At 36.4% G+C, this 19,454-nt stretch overlaps 1 protein-coding gene across 2 annotated transcripts in view; it reads right to left on the reverse strand.

Moving 5' to 3' along the window:
* The window catches only part of LOC143890134 (very-long-chain aldehyde decarbonylase GL1-5-like), a 67,652-nt gene extending 62,560 nt beyond the window's left edge, over positions 1 to 5,092 (reverse strand). For both annotated transcript variants that reach the window (XM_077394697.1, XM_077394696.1), the window contains exons 1-3: positions 4,934 to 5,092; positions 4,593 to 4,816; positions 4,209 to 4,441 (exon numbers count right to left, since the gene is read on the reverse strand). In XM_077394697.1, the coding sequence (XP_077250812.1) occupies positions 4,209 to 4,441; positions 4,593 to 4,816; positions 4,934 to 4,993 (517 nt within the window). In that variant the 5' untranslated portion in view covers positions 4,994 to 5,092. The remainder of the gene's footprint in view (positions 1 to 4,208; positions 4,442 to 4,592; positions 4,817 to 4,933) is intronic.
* Between the last annotated feature and the right edge of the window lie 14,362 nt (positions 5,093 to 19,454).

Here is a 19,454-nt window from a genome sequence, read left to right on the forward strand (position 1 = left end):
CGGCATCGGAAGGATATTTTGGCCAAGATATCCCAATTTATAATGGCTATTTTGGCCAATAAATTAGAGAATTTCAAAATCAACATCACCAAGGGGTGCAACTCAGGTTGATTTTTGGGAATTTGGGTTAAGCTTGTACCATAAAATTGGGTCAGGTTTAGGTTGATTCGAATTCATTTTTTTAGCAAAAGCTTAGAAATAACATAGCCGTCGAATTTTACACATGTTGAAAAAAGTAAAGTGGGGTTCACCTATTTGGATTATCTAAACGATTCAATTGTTGGTAAACATCATAGATAAGGCGTGCCCCAAATAATTTCTCCACAAAACGATACTAAATCGTCGATTTCTTTTTCATTTTTTTTCAATGTTCTCAGTTTTCAACTCTCCAAAGACGCTTATTTTACAGCAAATATATCTAAGAGTTTGTGTCATCCTACGCTACATTTGGTTGCTCGGAGATTAGTGGAATAGGAAGTCACAGGGAAGAGACAAGAATTTTAATTTGCCTAGAATTACCTCGGAAAATTGTGTAATAGTATTTGGTTGTGCAGCAAATAATGGAAGGGTAGAAGAAAAAGTAGGGGGTGTCATTACCAATATATGGAGAGAGGAAAGAGAGATAGAGAGAGCATCATTCCCTAGAAAATTCAACCATAATTCTTTGGTTTTAGAATAAAGGAACAAGTAAGAGACAAACAATTATTACATGAGATAAATCCAAGGGAATAAATGGGAGTCCAATGCATTTTGGCAACCAAACGTGGAATGGCACAAACAATATCGAATGTGAAATATTTCACATTCAATCCAACGGCGCCTGCCGAGCTTTTATGCAACCAAACGAAGCATAGTGCAGATTTTTATGGCACAAACTATCATTGCTGGGGACCAACAAATCCCATGAATACATTTTAGATCATCCAAATTGGTTTGCCTCAGTGTACCTTTTCCCACATGTGTAAAATAGAGCCACAGTATAATTTCTCATACATAAAATCATTGTCTTGTATGTGATGCTATATTCATTTAACAAGGGAAATAATATATTCGCTCCCTTTTCTTTCCTAGGACAGCCCCTTGTAGTATAATAGAGTAGTCATTAATACATTAGTGGGAATTGTCGCAGGAAAGAAAAGGTGAGAATATATATGTCACTTCACTTTACTGTAACTAGTATAATATAGACCGGTTAAAAAGTGACCCGGTCGCAGGAAAGAAAAGGTGAGAATATATATGTCACTTCACTTTACTGTAACTAGTATAATATAGACCGGTTAAAAAGTGACCCGGACCCGCGGGTCCACCCGGCCCACCCGTAAATTTTGGGTCTGGGTCACCAATCATTGACTCGTTTGAAATTGACCCGCGGGTGCCCGTAGAAAAGTTCAAAAGGTTTTATTTTAGCACTTTTGACTTTTTTTCTGTAATTGTCATAATTTTTGCTTTTTCTTTGTAGTTTTTTCAGTAATTGTCATATCTTAGTGCATTCTTTCGGTTTTCTTTTCTTAATTTTTAGGGTTTAGAATTTTTCCCTAATTTCTCATTTAAAACTTTGTACCCAGTGATTATTATTTATTGCTAGCCACCTTTTCAAAAATCGTACTTTTTGCCAATCTTCCACAATAAGACAAATCTTTCAAACAGTAAACATAAATGGTTGGCGAAGGTGGCTAGCAAATCCCTATACAAACAAAAAATATCTTAAAAAATATGTCAAAAATCCGGGTGACCCGCGGGTCGACCCGGCCCGTCCAGGCCGGTGCGGGTCCAAGCTTAGTGACCCGTAAATTTTTCGGGTCATTTTGACCCGGACCCGTATGGGCCAGGTCAAATCCGGCCCGGCCCGCCCGTTTGCCAGTTCTAGTATAATATGCCAATGGTGGGCCCACCATTTATTTGATTTGACAAATTGTGTGCGAACAGGATCAGCCCAACCATGCTTTTTTTTTTCAGAGTGTACGGAGTGGATCCATATTTATTTCGTTTCATGAATGCGGTTGGTTGAAAGTTTACTTTTCGCATTTAATTTACTTTTCGGCCCATCATGTGTTTATACGGAGTTTTTATACGGTGTAAGCACGTACAGTCCACTATTTTTGAGAAAGTATTGTACAAATAATTCATTTTTCTCACTTATTCATATTTTCATTCTTTTAATTTCCAAATGGGAAATGATATTCGCACAACCTTGTTTTGATAATTGTAGTAAGTCACCTCTTTTCTTTTTTAGTTTTGTTAACAAGTGCCCTCTAAGCATCATTTAATGACCATTAGGGAAATGATTTTACACCTACTTTTATACTTTTACACCCGTTTTGAGATTTTTTTTCATCAAAGTACGTGTAAAATCATGTTCCCAATGGTCACTAAATGATACTCAACCTTTTTTTTTTTAATTGGTTTTTGACACCTCTTCGGGAATTGTAATAAGCTTCGACACTTTAGTTAAATAATAAAAGACAACGTGATTTAGTGCAACTATAACTACATGGTAGTGTCCAACTGCTAATATCTTTGGCCTTTTCATAACTACATGGTAGCGTCCAACTGCTAATATCTTTGGCCTTTTCATAAATACATGGTAGTGTCCAACTGCTAATATCATTGGCCTTTTCAAATTTATAAACATATATGGGATTTGCTATGGTGAGTGGCCATATAGTCTAGTATTTTTCAAACCTCTATAGATCGGAGGGTTAGGATCATCATATGGAAGTGAGTATTGGGGTACAATTGACCTATTTACGCTATTGCTGAACAAATGGACAGTTTGGATCATCCTATGGAGTGGATTGTACAATACTTTTCGAAAAATATTGCACTATGTGACCACATAAGCACACACCCTATAAATAACATCTTTTCCATTTTTCTAAAGATTTTCTCTGAATCTTATAATTATCAGCCATTATGTTGGACTACAATCATTTTATATTTTTCAGATTTATTCCTTTTTTTATTTTTAAGTTTGTATCTATATACCCACAATTTTTGTGGGGAAATGATATCTGGGCCAAGTGTTTTTGATAAACATGCGCTCCACTTGTTTGTCGTCTAGCATTTAAAGGGTTTTAAGCGCTTTTTGAGAACTGTAATATCCTCTGACATCCCTTTAAATACTACACGACAAACAAGTTGAGCGCATGTTTATCAAAACACTTGGCGCAGATATCATTTCCCTTTTTTTAAGGCACTGTTTCTTTCGACGTAAAATTTGTTTTATGTTCAACTTAAATCAAATTTTAAGTCCATTTTTTGCGTAGAAGAAACAGAGCCTAAGCATTTTCTCTGAATTTTTAAAAAATCAGCCCCTTAAAACCTTGTTACTGTCAAACCGCTGAGGTTTCGGTTGAGACTCGAGAGAGCCAGAGGCGATGGCACTTGAAAGGGAATGGGGACAATTGCCCCACTTAATTTTTTGGGAAAAAAATATATACCTTTATTTTTTAATATATTTTTTATACTTACCCTCTTTTTAATACCTTTTTTATACTTACCCCCTTTTTTTAAAAATATGCCCCCCTTTCCAATCATCCCTAAGATAGAAAATAAGTTTAAAATTTTAATTTTACCATTTTTATATCCCTTCCTTCTAAAATATGCCCCCCTTTACTATAATATTGCTTTCATTTGTTTGGAGAAAAACAATTACTATAATTTTTGCCCCCCTTGTGCAAAATTTCTGGCATCGCTCCTGGAGAGAGCCTATGGGGTGGTGTGGCCTACATGCAAGGTGTGTAGGGAGAGGCCATCCTCATCACGGCCTCTTCCTGATGGCCTCTTCCTACCACTAACCTCAATATCGTAGTCAACCCCTGGCCTTGCTTGTATGTCAAAAATCCCACCTTGTCTCCAAAAAACCATTCTTCTTCTTATTTAGGTGGCATTTATGTGTTAGGCATCAAACATACATATTCCATATCTTTTTTGCACCCTTGTACTTTCATGTCACCTCCATTTTGCACAGTCCAAAATGAGGACGCTGCTCTCATATTCTCATAACATCTATTTTGCAGTGTTTAATTAAGATAAGATATAGGCTCCTAATATTCCTACTAACAAACTCGATCACCTTGTCTTTTAACTAAAAAAGAAAAGACAATTTGTCATATTATCAATATATGGTAGGGCGAATATCGATCAGTAGCATAATATAATTCATTTCTAAACATGCAGTGTTAAAATAAAGGAAAAGAGCAGCTTACATGTTATGGGCTCTGTAACAATAGAGGAATGGTGATGTGAGTGATAGCGAGAATACAAGTAATGGTGGTGCAATGCTCTATGAAGCCAGTAGTAGAGGAACTCCACAGGACCCACATGAAGGAGAATAGTGATGATAATACCATCGGTTCTCCAAAATGGTAAGTGATCACCATTGGGAAAATACTTACTAGCCAAATATAAAAAAGCTCCAAGCAAAAGTATCTGATCATCCCTGCCATTAATTTCTCAAACACGTAAATAAAAAAAATTAAAAAAAATTAAAAAAAAAATAAAAAAAAAAAAAAAATATATATATATATATATATATATATATAGAGAGAGAGAGAGAGAGAGAGAGAGAGAGAGAGAGAGAGAGAACTAACCAGTTTCTTTCTCTATCCACTTGCTCAAATTCAATACCCTTATGAACTATTTTGTGCTTGCTTCTACCCGTTTGGAAACGAGATAAGCTTATCCATATTTGGTTGTGAGCCCATCTTGACAGCAAAAAAGGGAAGATCAGAAAGTTGGAAAGATCTCTCTCTCCTTCTCCTTCTGTCAGGAATGAATATGTGCTCTGTACTACCCAAGGTGCCCAAAGCACGTACTTACACCACAAAAAAAACAGAACCATCAGATTACTAAAAACCCACTAACAAGTGCCCAAAAAAGAGAGATAAAAAAAGAAGATAGAAGGCAAAGAACTCTGCTAAAATGGGAATACCTTGAAGTTTCCAAGCTTTTGCCATGGCCATTCAGTGAGGAGGCCTGGTTTGGAAGCCATCTTTTTTTCTTCCAACCTTTTCTCTTCTTTGTTGGTTTGCCTACTTAGAGGAATGTATATAGGCTTTGCCCACTTCTAATGGCTTTAGATGACTTTGGGGGATCTCACTATATATAACATAAGAAATACAACCTAAAAATTCATCCAGCATTCAAGCCAGAGGAGATAGTAGTTGTAACATTCAGTCAAAGTGCAACGGGCTTTCCTCCTGTCAACAAATTACTCCAAAAGAGGTAATTCTCATGCATTAGTAAATCTAAGTTACATTCATAATTCTCTATCCATGTAAATCCATAGTACCTTGTAAAATTAGTGTTGAATGATACCTGGTGCATTTGGTACATACATTAAAATATTTATTAGGGTAGGTGAATTCAACTGTAAAAGTCAAACTCTAGATATTATCAATAGAGCCTAATTGTTTTAGAATTTTCTTCTTGTGTTAACCTTGATTACAGTCTTGTGTAATATTCTTCTTGTAGGTACGGCCCCATTCATAAAAAGAAAAATGGAGGAAATCCTTCCACGCCTAAGATGAAAGGAGATATTACCGTGGCATATAAACCTCATAGAAAATCCCAAGCTCTACGTTAATAATTACCAACCTTCAATAACTTGTCATTCTCACCATTCACCAGCCTTCATTTGTTATTCTCACAGTTCACCAGGGAGCTATAAATGAAGTTCTAATAGCTAGTATAAGACGTAGCATTTCCTAGGCAATTCCACATAAAGCCTTTCTAGGATTACTTGTTCAACAGATGAATAAAATGAGTTAGACAAAAACTGATAGAGGCGGCTAGCTGTTCTCTCTTTAAAAAAGTAATCCTGGGAATGGCTTTCTGCAGAATTGCCTAGCAAGTCCCATAAGAAAAATATGCAAGTCTACATCTCCTAACGTAATAAAAATACCAACATATCAATATCATATATACTAAGGGAAAACTGTTTCTGAGCTCGAGCGTCAAAAACTCATGTGGGCCCATATTTTTTGGGTGATCCAAAGCATTCATTTGAAAGGCCCTTAGTAGATAGGGTGTGTACCAAAAATTAGGTCCATACGATCATCCTAACACATTCAAAAGTTTAGGCCAAAAATGGACAGAGACTGTTAAGTCCCCACAGATCTGCCATTTTCCCTCCACAAATGGAAGGGTTAGGATGATCCTAACTATGGTTTAAAATTTTGGTTTCAGTAACCGTTTCGGACCCCACCGAAAACCAAAATTTCAGCTAAATTCAAAATTTCGGTCTGAAATTTGGTAATTTGGTTCGAAATACCGGACCGAATTTTCGCCGAAATTCCAAAATTTCGGCCAAAATTTTGTAACACTTTTTTTTTTAATTAAACAAGGCATATAATCCAAATTTTGGACGAAATGTGGTAAATGGAGAAATAATGAATTTCGCCAGATTTCAGTTTCGGTCCCCACCGAAATCCGAAATTTTGGATTTTTGTCAAAATTTAAAACCATGACCCTAACTACCTGATTTTTTGTGGACACCTTATCTATATAAGGGCCTTTCAAATAAATGCTTTGGATCACCCCAAAAATGTGGGCCCAAAATGTTTTGGAGCTCGAGCCCAGATAAGCTTACCTAAGCTCGAGCTCAAAAACAGTTTTCCCATATACCAATATATCAATATCATATACATAATGAGAAAAGAGTTCCTACTCCGGTGTAGATAAGTTATCTACTCCGTGGTCATAAAATGTAGTGGGGACCACATTGTTTGGGTGATCCAAAGCATTCATTTGATGGGCCCTCACATAGATAGGGCATGCCCAAAAAATTCAGCTCCATAGGACCATCCCAACCCTTTGATTTGTGGAGGCAAAAATGGACGGGTATAAACCTTCACAAATCTGTCCATTTTTTGCCTCCACAAATTGAAGGGTTAGGATGGTCCTATGGAGCTGATTTTTTGGGCACAATCTATCTATGTGAGGGCCCATCAAATGAATGCTTTGGATCACACAAACAATGTGGCCCCCACTGTATTTTAAGCCCATGGAGTAGAGATGGCAAAATAAAGAATGTAATCTTGGACGTCCATAACACGTACCTCTTCCTAGCAGCCCTCACTCACAAATTAGTCCTAATCAAGGTGTAATGCCCTCTGTCTCTTATATCATACCAGTATTATCACCCATGCTATGCATGGTTATACCATAGTGGCCCCACCCTAATGCATAGTTTTGGTTAGATATGATGGCCCCACCCCATCAATGACATTAGGTATGGGCACCACTCTGTATGGGCTATGATAGAGATGTGGGCCTCACCCATAAAATGGTATGCCCCACCCCATAAATGACATTAGGGACAAGATAGTGGGCACCACTCTATGAATGGACTTAGCTAGGTGGAGATGGTGGCCTCTTGCATCAAAACATGAGGTGTAAGATGGTGGGCCCCACCATGCTTAGGTATTATTATAATATACATTAGGGTGATGATAAATTTGCACCCACTGTAGGATAGCTCGCACCCCTTTATAACGTGATTTGACATCAAAAATCGTTAAAGTCTGCCACAATTCACGTTATAGGTTGTGCGAATGATCATATAGGGGGTGAGAATTTATCATCTCCTTATACATTAACTAGATTTCTAGAGGAAAAGTTATTCCAATAAAGAATTTCCCTAAGAAAGTGAATGACAATGGATAGAAATTAAAATGATTAGTATATATTACAGATAAGCAAAAAAGCATGGTCCAATTTGCCCCCCATATGGTGCGTGTTTGGCGTACCGTTTGAAACACCGTTTGGCATTTGAAACACCGTTTTGGGCCCAAATGGCCGTTTGGGAGTGTTTTGGTGCGCAGCCACCGTTTGAAACACCGTTTTGAACCCTCAAAACGGTGTTTTGCAAACAGAGGGGGGAGGTCCGTTTGCAAAACGCCATTTTGAACGGAGTTTTTGGGCTGTGGGTTTTTACGTGTTTGCCCTCACCAAAACCCATTTTTACGTATATGCTTGCGATTTTATGCGTAACGTCAAATACCAAAAAAGTTGGGGTGTTAATATCATTCTTGAGGACACAAATTTGTTAAAATGTTAATATTTAATTCAAAACAAGGAGCTGCTGATATCATTATATGATCACTTAATTTTGATTTTTTAAAGACAAAAGAATTAAAAAAAACCCTAGTTTCTTACTTTCTTCATCTACTTTGCAAAGTTGCAAACCCTCTCACGCCTCACTGCCTCAGCGCCTCCACTCGTCCGTCAAATCCGGCAAATCCAGCCGTTAAGAAGAAGAAGGAGAAGAACCCCAAGGGTATAGCCTTTTTTTTTTTTTGGCAAAGATGTTTAATTTTAGTAGTGTTTGAATGAGATCCTAATGACCTTTTAATATTGGGCCTAATGAGAGAGTAGTTGAGTTACATTGAGAGCAACCAAAAAATGTCCTTTTTGGTCATTTTACCACTAAAACTCTGTTTTGGGCCATTTGCAACCAAACACATAATACCTCCGTTTGCCGTTTAATATGCCGTTTTGATCTGGCCAACCAAACATGAAAACGCCGTTGGGCAAAACACCGTTTTGCAAAACGGCGTTTTAAACGCTATTTCAAACGGTACGCCAAACACACCCATAGTGTGGAATAGAGCTAATCACTGACATATATTATAAGACATTCGTAAAGATTAATGCAGCATAATCGTTTAACCGAGATTTCAAATGCCCTGTTCGTTTCAGATCATAACAACCGATTTTCAGCCTCCCATATGATTCTTGGCTAATTTTGAGCCAATAATAAAAAAGGGAGCTCACAATCTGAAACGACCTGGGCCAAAGTATTAAGAATAATGCAGATTTTTGGAGTACAGAATCACACAAAGAAAACAGTAAGAATTTGAAAGACCCCTCTAAAATTAGGATAATTTATTTTTTGCCTTTGGGGCTTGTCACGGGGTGCCAGATTGTTTTCTTTTCTTTCCCCATTTGGGTGGTCTTGTCTTTTTGGGTTGAGGGTCCTCTTGCCCTCCTTTGTGTTTTTTTTTTTTTTTTTTTTTTTTTTTGTTTTTTTTTTGTTTGCCTTTTGGATTTCTTGTTGTATCTCTCTTTTAATTAATATATCCGGTAGGGGTCTGCCTAACCCCAGCTTGCCCATAAAAAAAAATGTTCACCTGAAGTATTTGTATCTCTTGTCGCTCTCATGCGGGCCCACATTAAGTGATCTAAATCAGCTTTAGATTTCCATGAAATCACGATTGGAAAACTAGAAAACAAAAATTAATTGGGAAATGATACATGGCAAAATAATTGCTTATAAGTCCCTAAGAAAAGCATATTATCTTAGTAGTCCCGCTTTACGAAAATATTTGCTAAAAGGTCCTTAAAACTCATCTACGTCAATTTACCCCCAACCCATTTAATCGGTTTTAGCGTTTTTTTATTTCCCTTCCATTATTTTCAAAAAAATAGTAAATAAGCAAAATATTATCTCTTCCAATATTCTTTTCGAAAATCCTTCAATAAAAAAATCATTTTAGGAATTAAATAAATTGAAAATATCTTTAAAATAAATTAAATATGGTTGGAATAAAGTAAGAAATTTTAGGGATATTTTTCGTTTCTAACTTTTCCAAGAAATCCTACCTTGGTTGGATTGCAAGAAAATAACTCTGAAGGAAAATTATTTCTATGAAAAAAAATTTCATTCAATGATTTAAGATGGGGATTATGTCTAATTAATTTAGAGGGATAACATCATAAACTGAAGGTCCCTAACTGAAATTTTGAATAAGGTTAGTTTACCTTATCTTTTTTATGTATAAGAAATAAGAAATTTTAGATTTTTTTCCTTTCCGAACTTTTCCAATAAAATTCCTACAATCCAATGGGGCCTAAGTGGAAGGCATTTTGTAAGAGAAGCACTAATCCATCTTGTATTTAAAGAGCTGCTACGTACAGTTCCCAAAAATCTCTTGCAAACCAATTGATCACGGCCACCGGTTGCAATACAGTAGGGTTTTAGTTTTTTTTTTTTTTTTTGGAATAAGAAGTAGGGTTTAGCTTCTATTCTTAGGAGAAAAAGGAAGAACATCAAAGGAAAGTCAAAATGGGCTAAAATATTAACAACTTTGAAAGATTTTGCAAGATTTTCGAAGAGAATATTGGAAGACATAATATTTTGCTTATTTCTTAGTTTTTTTCTTGAAAATAATGGAAGGAAATCAAAAAACGCTAAAACAGATTAAATGGATTGGGGGTAAATTTGACATATTAGAATTTTTAACGGAGAAAATTGACATAGGAGAGTTTTAGGGACCTTTTAGCAAACATTTTCTAAAAGTAGGACTACTAAGATAATATGCTTTTCTTAGGGACTAATAAGCGATTATTTTGCTTAAAGAGTACTCATAAATACACCAGATGGGGTGGCCAGGGGAAGAAAAGGGGCTAATATATCATTTCCCAATTAATTTAATTCTTATACTGACAATCTTCATTGTGTATACATGAGATCCCATAGCTTTGAATATTTCAATTTTGGGAATCCAATATTGATTATGAACGATTGATTTTTTCTTTTTCTTTTTTTTCCTTTTTTGAATCTCTATATGTGCAAAGATAGAGCCATGTGAAACAGAAATCTCATTTGGAACGTGCATAAAATAAGGACTTGAAGACATTTAAAGGATAACTTTCTCTTGTGCTTGATCAAAAGTCTAGAATCATCTGAAGAGGATGTGGGACTAAATGCAATAGGCCAGACTTGTGATGCCCAAAAAAATTCATAGACCAGATCACCAATGGTACATAACCTAGATAGTGAGTCTATGCTGTAGACAGTACACTTTATTGTTTTACCTTTGTCCATGTTTGGTTTGGATTTTGACAATAGATTTTCAGTCCAAAACTGATTATTGGACTCAAAATTATGTTTAGTTTGGAGTCCAATAATCAGTTTTAAAATCAAAATAGATTCTCAAAATCTAACACAACTAGGGCATTGGTTGTTTTTTTTATTTTTTTATTGGTAAGATGGGGTTAGGCAGGACCCCAACTAGGGCATTGGCTAATCATTAGGTATTTACTATTTTCAATCTCTCTCTCTCTCTCTCTCTCTCTCTCTCTCTCTCTCTCTCTCTCTCTCTCTCTTTTGTTTTTTTTGAGGTTAGGGAATACAGTCATTGTAGGAACCATCGCCATATATGAGTCTTGTCAGTCATCCCTCTAAGATGACTTTGGCCCATCAATTCTTTGGAGGCCTCAACTTGTAAATGTGATCCTCGTCCGGCAAATTCATTGAGTCATTCTATGCTTGGATCTTGTCAATTTGATCTAGCCATTATCGACTTCTATGGGTAGCTCATCACAATAATGGTTCATGTCACCAAAATGTGTGACAAATGTAATAATTTTGAGTTGACGTGATTTAGTTGGATGATGATTGATGACTTAGCTCTACACCTTCATTTATTATTCTCACCAATCAACTAGTAGCTATATTGGTGTAAGGCCTTTAGTTCAATGGTTCAGTCTTTGTATCTTAACCTTCAGGTCTCAGGTTCGATCACAGGTTACCACTATAAATTTATATGCTAGGAGATTACGTTTCTATTTGTAAAAAATGGAATGATATCGTTACAACATATTACAAGGGATAAAGCTTCTCTCAGAGACACTGGGAGTCGCAACAGATTATTCAAAATTCAAAATTCAAAATTCAAACGGCTATCTTATGTAAGATTCAAATTTTAAATGCCTATCTTATCTGTCTCTGATTATTATGGAGAATCTAAATAATAAATATGTTGGAGATGAATGACGTGGTTCAATGCCTACCAAAAAAAAGTGGCTATATTAAGTGAAGGTCGAATAACACAAACGGACAAGTGAGAGATTGAGAGATTAGGGCCCGTTTGGATTCCCCTTGGATTTGGATTTGGAGGTGAATTTGGATTTTGAAATGCAAATTTGGCGTTTGGTAAGCCTTTGTGACATCTGGATTTGGATTTGAGTGAAATCCACAAGATTTACAAATTCCTCATGTTAGTGTAATTTTTTGGATTTATAAATCCTTTCCGCGAGAGGTTATTTATAAATCTAAATCTGACCCACAAGGGGTTAAAATGACCAAAACATACCAAAAAAGTGTTAAATGACTTGAGTACCCACATGACATTAAAAAATGATCAAAATACATCGTATAACGTAAAATGACTAGAAAATCCCCGAGTCAGGCAAAATGACCGAAATACCCCTATACCAAGTAAAAATGACAAAATACTCATGTCGTGCAAAATGACTAAAATACCCTTATGACATAAAATTGATCAAAATAACATCATACAGGGTAAAATGACTAGAATACTCTAATATCATGAAAAATTACTAAAATACCCCTAGATCAAGTAAAAATGACCGATGACTCATAAAAATTGACTAAAATGACTAAAAATACCATTATGTGATAAAAATACGCCAAATTAGGTAAAATGACTAGAAATACCTCTATACCAGGTAAAAATGACAAAATACCCCCGAGTCGTGCAAAATGACTAAAATACCCTTATGACATAAAATGATCAAAATAACCTCATATAGGGTAAAATGACTAAAATACCCCAAGATCATAGAAAATTATCGAAATACCCCTATATCAAAGCTCATGAAAATTGACAAAAATGACTAAACATACCCTCATGAGATAAAGATACGTCATATTAGGTAAAATGACTAGAATACCCCCGAGTCATGCAAAATGACCGGAATACACCTATATACCGAGTGAAAATGACTAAATATCCTGAGTCATGGAAAATGACTAAAACACCCTTATGACATTAACATATTGGGTAAAATGACTAGAATACCCCTGGATCATGGAAAATGGCTGAAATGCCCCTATATCAAATATTTTAGGGCTTTTGGTTTTGTTAGATTTCAAATTCAAATCCAAAGAGCATCCAAACAAACAAAAAATTAATTTAGATTTGAAATCCAAATCTATACGTGGTCATCCAAACGGCATTATTTATAAATTTGTGAATTTTAAAATTCTTGAATTCAAATCCATGGATTTTGGAAATCCAAATTCACCTCCAAATCCAAATCCAAGGGGTATCTGTGGACCCCGATCCGAGGATGATGAGGAAACGAGTCCCTACATCCTCTAGATCTCCACATGAAGGAGAACTCTACCAAGGAACTCTCGAAACGGTGCTACCCTTATAGCATAGCACGAGTGGCGATATAAATGAAGTACCTCTCGATTCGGGAACAAGTCCAGATTCGAGACGTATCTAAACAAACTCAGAGTCGCCATCCATGGATACGCCATGGAACCCAAAAACCAAATCCTCTATGCAATGGATAACCAGAAATATATATGGGTTTGTGCCTGATTACGAATGAAGAAGGTCCGAAGAGCACCCCCAATTCGTCCGAGTGCAAGCACTTGGTCTCTTATGCCATTTATTTATTGATTTTGAAGAGTTTTTAGCGAAAGTCAAATGAAATGGGAACATATATCTCCAAGAAGACGTCTACCTAATCATGCATGTCTCGGAGATGATTAATAAGCACACACAAAAGAAATGAAATAAGTGTCACTTAAGAATAACTAGGTTATGAGTGTCGTACCTAATTGGTGTCTAAGTTCTGGTGTGCAAACACATGCATTCTACAACTAAAGGTATAAGGTCTGCACAAGAAAGTAAGAAAATACAACAAAACACACATCACAACTTGACTTCAAACACAACTCGACATGACAAACCCTAAGACTCTAATGCAATACTTGACTCGGACCAAGATAGCCATCCATCATGGCTGCTCTACGTATTCCGGCCTCTGGAAGAATCAGAATCAACGTAGTTTGATGACCTGTTCTAAACTACGATGCCTAACCATCTAGAACTACTATCTTAAACTCGATAAACTAGACTCGACTGATTTTTAAAGCTTTTTGTACGATTGCTTAAGTTCAAGTGAATTGTAATTTTTAAGACTCTCTATATGCCCTAACTAATGCAAGTTGATTAGCCTTAAGCTAATGCAGGTGGGCCCTACATCCTATGTGTAACTAGGCTGTGCATCCTAAGGAAAACCATGGGCTGATTAAATGCTTCCTAGTTTAGCTATCGGTTCGACTAAATGTCTAACCGACCATGACTCGCGGCCTCCTAACTCTAGGGACACTCATACGACAAGACACATCATATCAACACAAACATGACAGCCTCCTAACTCTAAAACACCCCAAATATCTAGGACAGACTCCTAACTCTAAGGGAAGATCTTTTTAAAAAGGTTTTGAAGAAGTTTAGTATTTTTGAAAGGTTTGAAATGGTTTATTTTGAAAGATTTGGCTGGACTTGGGATGTGGATCCTAAGCTGCACTACGTACCCTGTGAAAATGGATCAAGCCAACGTAGTTCGGAACGAACTTTCACAACTACCACTAAAACACAACACTTTTCAAATGATTTAATGTTTTTGATGTTTTTAAAGTTTTCAAATGTTTTTTATGTTTTAAATTTCTAATGTTTTTTAATTTTAAAATTTCAATGCTTTAGGACTTTTAAATGCTTTCACTCTTAAAAGGAACACGCAAGCATAACCACAAACTAGGCAAAGCCCTAAATCTAAAGGGAAGACCCCGAACAAGCAACTAGCGTCTCAAAGAGACGATCCACAGCAAGAAAGCTAGCACCCCAAGAACAGAGAAAACGATTTAAGATCTGTGGAAAATGGCTGAAATGCCCTTATATCAAGTATTTTAGGGCTTTTTGGTTTTGTTAGATTTCAAATTCAAATCCAAAGAGCATCCAAACAAAAACAAAAAATTTAGATTTGAAATCCAAATCTATACGTGGTCATCCAAATGACATTATTTATAAATTTGTGAATTTTAAAATTCTTGATTTCAAATCCATGGATTTTGGAAATCCAAATTCACCTCCAAATCCAAATCCAAGGGGTATTTGTGGACCTCGATCCGAGGATGATGAGGAAACGAGTCCCTACATCCTCTAGATCTCCACATGAAAGAGAATTCTACCAAGGAACTCTCGAAATGGTGCCACCCTTATAGCATAGCACGAGTGGCGATATAAATGAAGTACCTCTCGATTCGGGAACAAGTCCAGATTCGAGACGTATCTAAACAAACTCAGAGTCGCCATCCATGAATAGGCCATGGAACCCAAAACCAAATCCTCTGTACAATGGATTTAGCCATCTAATTAGGCACCCGTACTCGATGGTAGGGATCATTGTATTACTGAACCTCCATAGTAGCTCACATTGACGAATAATCTAGATCATGGTACAATTTAATAGTCTATGATACTAAGTTTTAAGGGCTTTGCTAGGGACCAATGCAGAAGGCATTTCGCGGGCTACCTGTTGCATGAGAGAGCAGCCTCTTCATGAATAAGACAAATTCTGTTGAAAAGTGATCCTATGTAGTTGTTCTCTCCCGTGAAACGCCTTCTGGGATGGTCTCTAGCAAATCTCAAGTTTTAAATATGGTATATTATAGTAGGCTCTCAGACACGTGATCACGTTCAACTGGGCCCTAAAATTTGCTAGTGTCAAGTGATCACTGTCACATGAAGAATGGATTTTTGCCCATTAAATGTGACGGGTGCCCACCGTACCATATTTTTTGGGCCGCCTTTTAAATGATCTAAATCCACCATGAATTTCAATGAAATTAGCATAGGACTGAAGTCATTTGCACAAGTGGTCTCTGTGCATCTGGGTCCAATGTGAAAGGAAAACTCATGACATCTTTATAGGACATATTTTTCCTCGGGCTTATTGATGAAAAAGCCTTGAAGCATCCTATGTGTGTGGGACCATAGGCAGTAGGCTGAACTGTTACTCGGTCTGTCACGGATTTGGTCTTCCTAGAGGGAAGATCAGCCCCTTGATCCACTTCAAGGGAAGGATCAATCCTCCTTTGTGCACAGACACGATTTATCAAATAAGTTTTTTTTATTGCTTTAGAGAAGGGCTACATACATGTTATTTATAAAAACTCCTAATCTAGATAATCCTTATCTATAAGACTCCTACCCATAACAAAAGTTGAGAGTCTCTTATCATGCCAAGGCCATATTTCAAATCTCTCTTTCAACTCATGTGGTACGGTTTCCAGCTCCTAGAACATTGATTTGAATAGTCTTTGAGCTCAAGCTCTACTTGAAGCTTGTTTTAGTTCCACTTCCATGCATAACCCTTGTTTTATTTAGTTAAAACAGTGATTGTTCAAAGAGAAAAGTATTCCTGCACAGCTGCGCGGGGAACTCCCTGCGCTTAAGTGGCCTAAAAAGCCACCGATTGGTCACTTTTTGTGGACCCCGCAAAGGTGGACCCGCTATACGAAGCTTTTTAAGCCACTTAAGCGTAGGGAAGCTCCTTTCGCAGCTGCGCAGGAACACTTTCCTCTGTTCAAAAACTCTTTCTTTGTTATTTTTATCAAAAATTAGAATCATTATGACACCCATTGCTATATGTGAATCTTCTTGGGCATTCTACGGGATTTTGAGAACCGATTGTGAGTCCAAAACTGATTATTGGACTCAAAATTAAAGCCCTGTATATTTTGGATTTTGAGAACCGATTGTAAGGCCAAAACCGATAATTTGACTCAAAATTAAACATTATTATTTGGTTCAATAATAGGTTTTAGATTTGCAGTCGGTTCGCAAAATCCAAAACAAACATAAATTTGAGTCCAATAATCAGTTTTGGACTCACAATCGGTTCTCAAAATCCAAAACACGGCCGACAAGGTCTTTTGAGTCATTGATTATTTGTACAATCATATGCCATAAACTTGTAAATGGGAGTCCAACAGAGACTCTTTTGAGTCATCTCAGATGATATTTCTTTCAAATTCATAGTAATTGTGTAAGAAAGATGCCACCCATTCAACTCAACTTAGGAGAGTGAATTGTGATGTTAGATTTTATGAGAGCAGATGAAGTATAATTGTATCATTTATTACCTCCAACTGTATGACATCAGAGGGGGGCACATCTGCCAACGTTTTAAGAGGGATAATGTCTTCCCTCTCTCGTGTTGTCATGACGAGGAATTGGACGGTGCCCGACACTAGATGTATTTTGATGTGTAATCACTGGTGTAGTACTCTACTCTTTACCCCAGTATTTACAGTGCCCGGGTTCAGTTTAGGTGCTTTTTTGAATTGCTGGAATTGGCATACTATTCTGATTCCTCCCGATTCCGGCATTTGGTTAAAAAACACTAGGGGTGCAACTCGGGTAAATATTTGGGAATTCGGGTTGGGCTTTTACCTTAAAAACAGGTCGGGGTCGGGTTGATTCCTATTCATTTTTTAGCAAAAAGCTCAACCCGACCCGACCCAAGTTGCACCCCTACAAAAAACTGAAAGAAACCACTTATGCCCAAACACAGTTAACAACCATTTTAAAGTGTGTTTTCTTAAAAAAACAAATCTTTTACAATAAATTAATAACTCCGTTTTTTTTAGCAAAACGTGTTAAACATATTTTTGGCCTACTTTCCAACTTTACCATGCTATATTTTGTAAATGACAATTTTAAACATATTTTTTTTGTGTGTTTTTGTTTTTTACAATGTTTTTTCTGAACCAATACAGTATTCATCTTGCATTTATCTCGTCCCTTTTTTCTTTTTCTTTTTCTTTTTTTTTCTTTTTTTCCCAAATCGGATTTTGCTAACTATGGGCTGAAATGATACCATAGTGGAATTAATAGGGAACACTGTTGGAATCTGTTTCCCAAGAAAGAGCTGGTATTCTGATTCCACACGGGTGGGAATGAAATTTTAATGAATTTTTTTAATTAGACGTTTTATTTTAAGATTCTCCATTCTGATTCCAAGAGAATCAGAATAGGAAACAGATAATTTGAATCGGAATAGGATGCCAATTCCGATTCTTGATTCTGGCAATCAAAATGCAGCGTTAGAGTTACTTGAAACGGTTAAAAGTTCGATTTTTGATAGCAGTAAAGGAGAGAGAAAGCTGTAACCTTAATATCAGAGTGAAATTCTCTCATCAACAACTACATGAGGTGTTAATTTTTAAAGTGTATTTTTTGGGTTGCTTTATTTTATTTTTATTTTGAGAAATGTAGTGAGGGCAAATATGTAGTTTTGTGTCCGTGGGCATGTTGTTCTTTTTGCCTAGCTTGCACATGTGTGAGCCACACATGTTTACTACATCTTTTCCCACTACCTACCTATTTCAAATTCAAACCCTTACTTGGAACTCCAAACCCACCACTTCTCTAAGAATTAATGACACCACTTTCCCATATCCACTACCACTTACCTAACCTATTTTCTCTTTACTTTCCTTGACTAAGCCGATTCTCATTAACTTCATTTTGATAGAGACTCTCCACAACCTAGACCTCCATTGAAGCTCCATTGAAGCTCTCTTGTATGCAAGCTTTCCTCTTGAAGCTTTCTTCTTTTTATTGTTGTTTATCTTGTAGTATTGTTCTTTCTATCATATGTTGAAGCACATCTTTTTTTGGCACTGTTCTTCTTCTACTTGGTTGTTCATCTTGGGCTAGTGTAAACTTTGGTTTCACTATTTGAGAAGAGGATTTTCCGGTGTTGTGAAATCCGTCTTTCTCTATATGAGGTACCCTACCAAACTACTTAAATGTTGAGTTTGTTTTGAGTGAAATTCTCTCATCATCTACAGGAGGAACCCTACGCTACCAAACTACTTAAATGTTGTGTTTGTTTTGCTTTATAATCTTTACTACTATTTGATAACGATAGAAAGCAAACTCTTTGACGGTACAAAGAATACATAAGATATAGAAGCTTGTCATTCTTGTCCAACATGTGCACGAGTCGTCACTCGTCACCACCATTCAATCCTTAATAAGAATTCCTTTTGCATGAAAATCATTCTTGGGGGAAAATTTTTCCTTTAGAAAATTTTATCTTTCAACAATTTAGATGGAAATGATATTATTATTAAGAGAAAACGGCTCCTACACATATGTGTAGAGAGTTCTCTACACACTAGCTTAAAATACAGTGGGGGCCCACATTGTTTGGGTGATCCAAGCCATCCATTTTAAAGGCCCTCACATAGATATGGTGTCTACAAAAAATCAGATCCATAGGGTCATCCCAACCCTACGATTTGTGGAGGTAAAATGGATGTCTTTAAACCTTTACAAATTAGTCCATTTTTTGCCTCCACAGTTCGAATGGTTAGGATGATCCTATGGATCTGATTTTTTGTGGACACTCTATCTATGTGAGGGCCTTAAAAATGAATGGTTTGGATCACCCAAATAATTTGGCCCCCACTGTATTTTAAGCTAGTGTGTAGATAACTTATCTACACATATGTGTAGGAACCGTTCTCTCTATTATTAATTTATTATTATTTTAGAGGGATATTATAGTAAATTGAAGGTCCCTCTTAGGAAAAAATGAATAGGGTTGGTTCA

The sequence above is a fragment of the Tasmannia lanceolata genome, unplaced genomic scaffold (assembly GCF_043159265.1).
Source record: "Tasmannia lanceolata isolate RefF3 unplaced genomic scaffold, GAP_Taslan_0.1 ptg000013l, whole genome shotgun sequence".
NCBI lineage: Eukaryota > Viridiplantae > Streptophyta > Magnoliopsida > Canellales > Winteraceae > Tasmannia > Tasmannia lanceolata.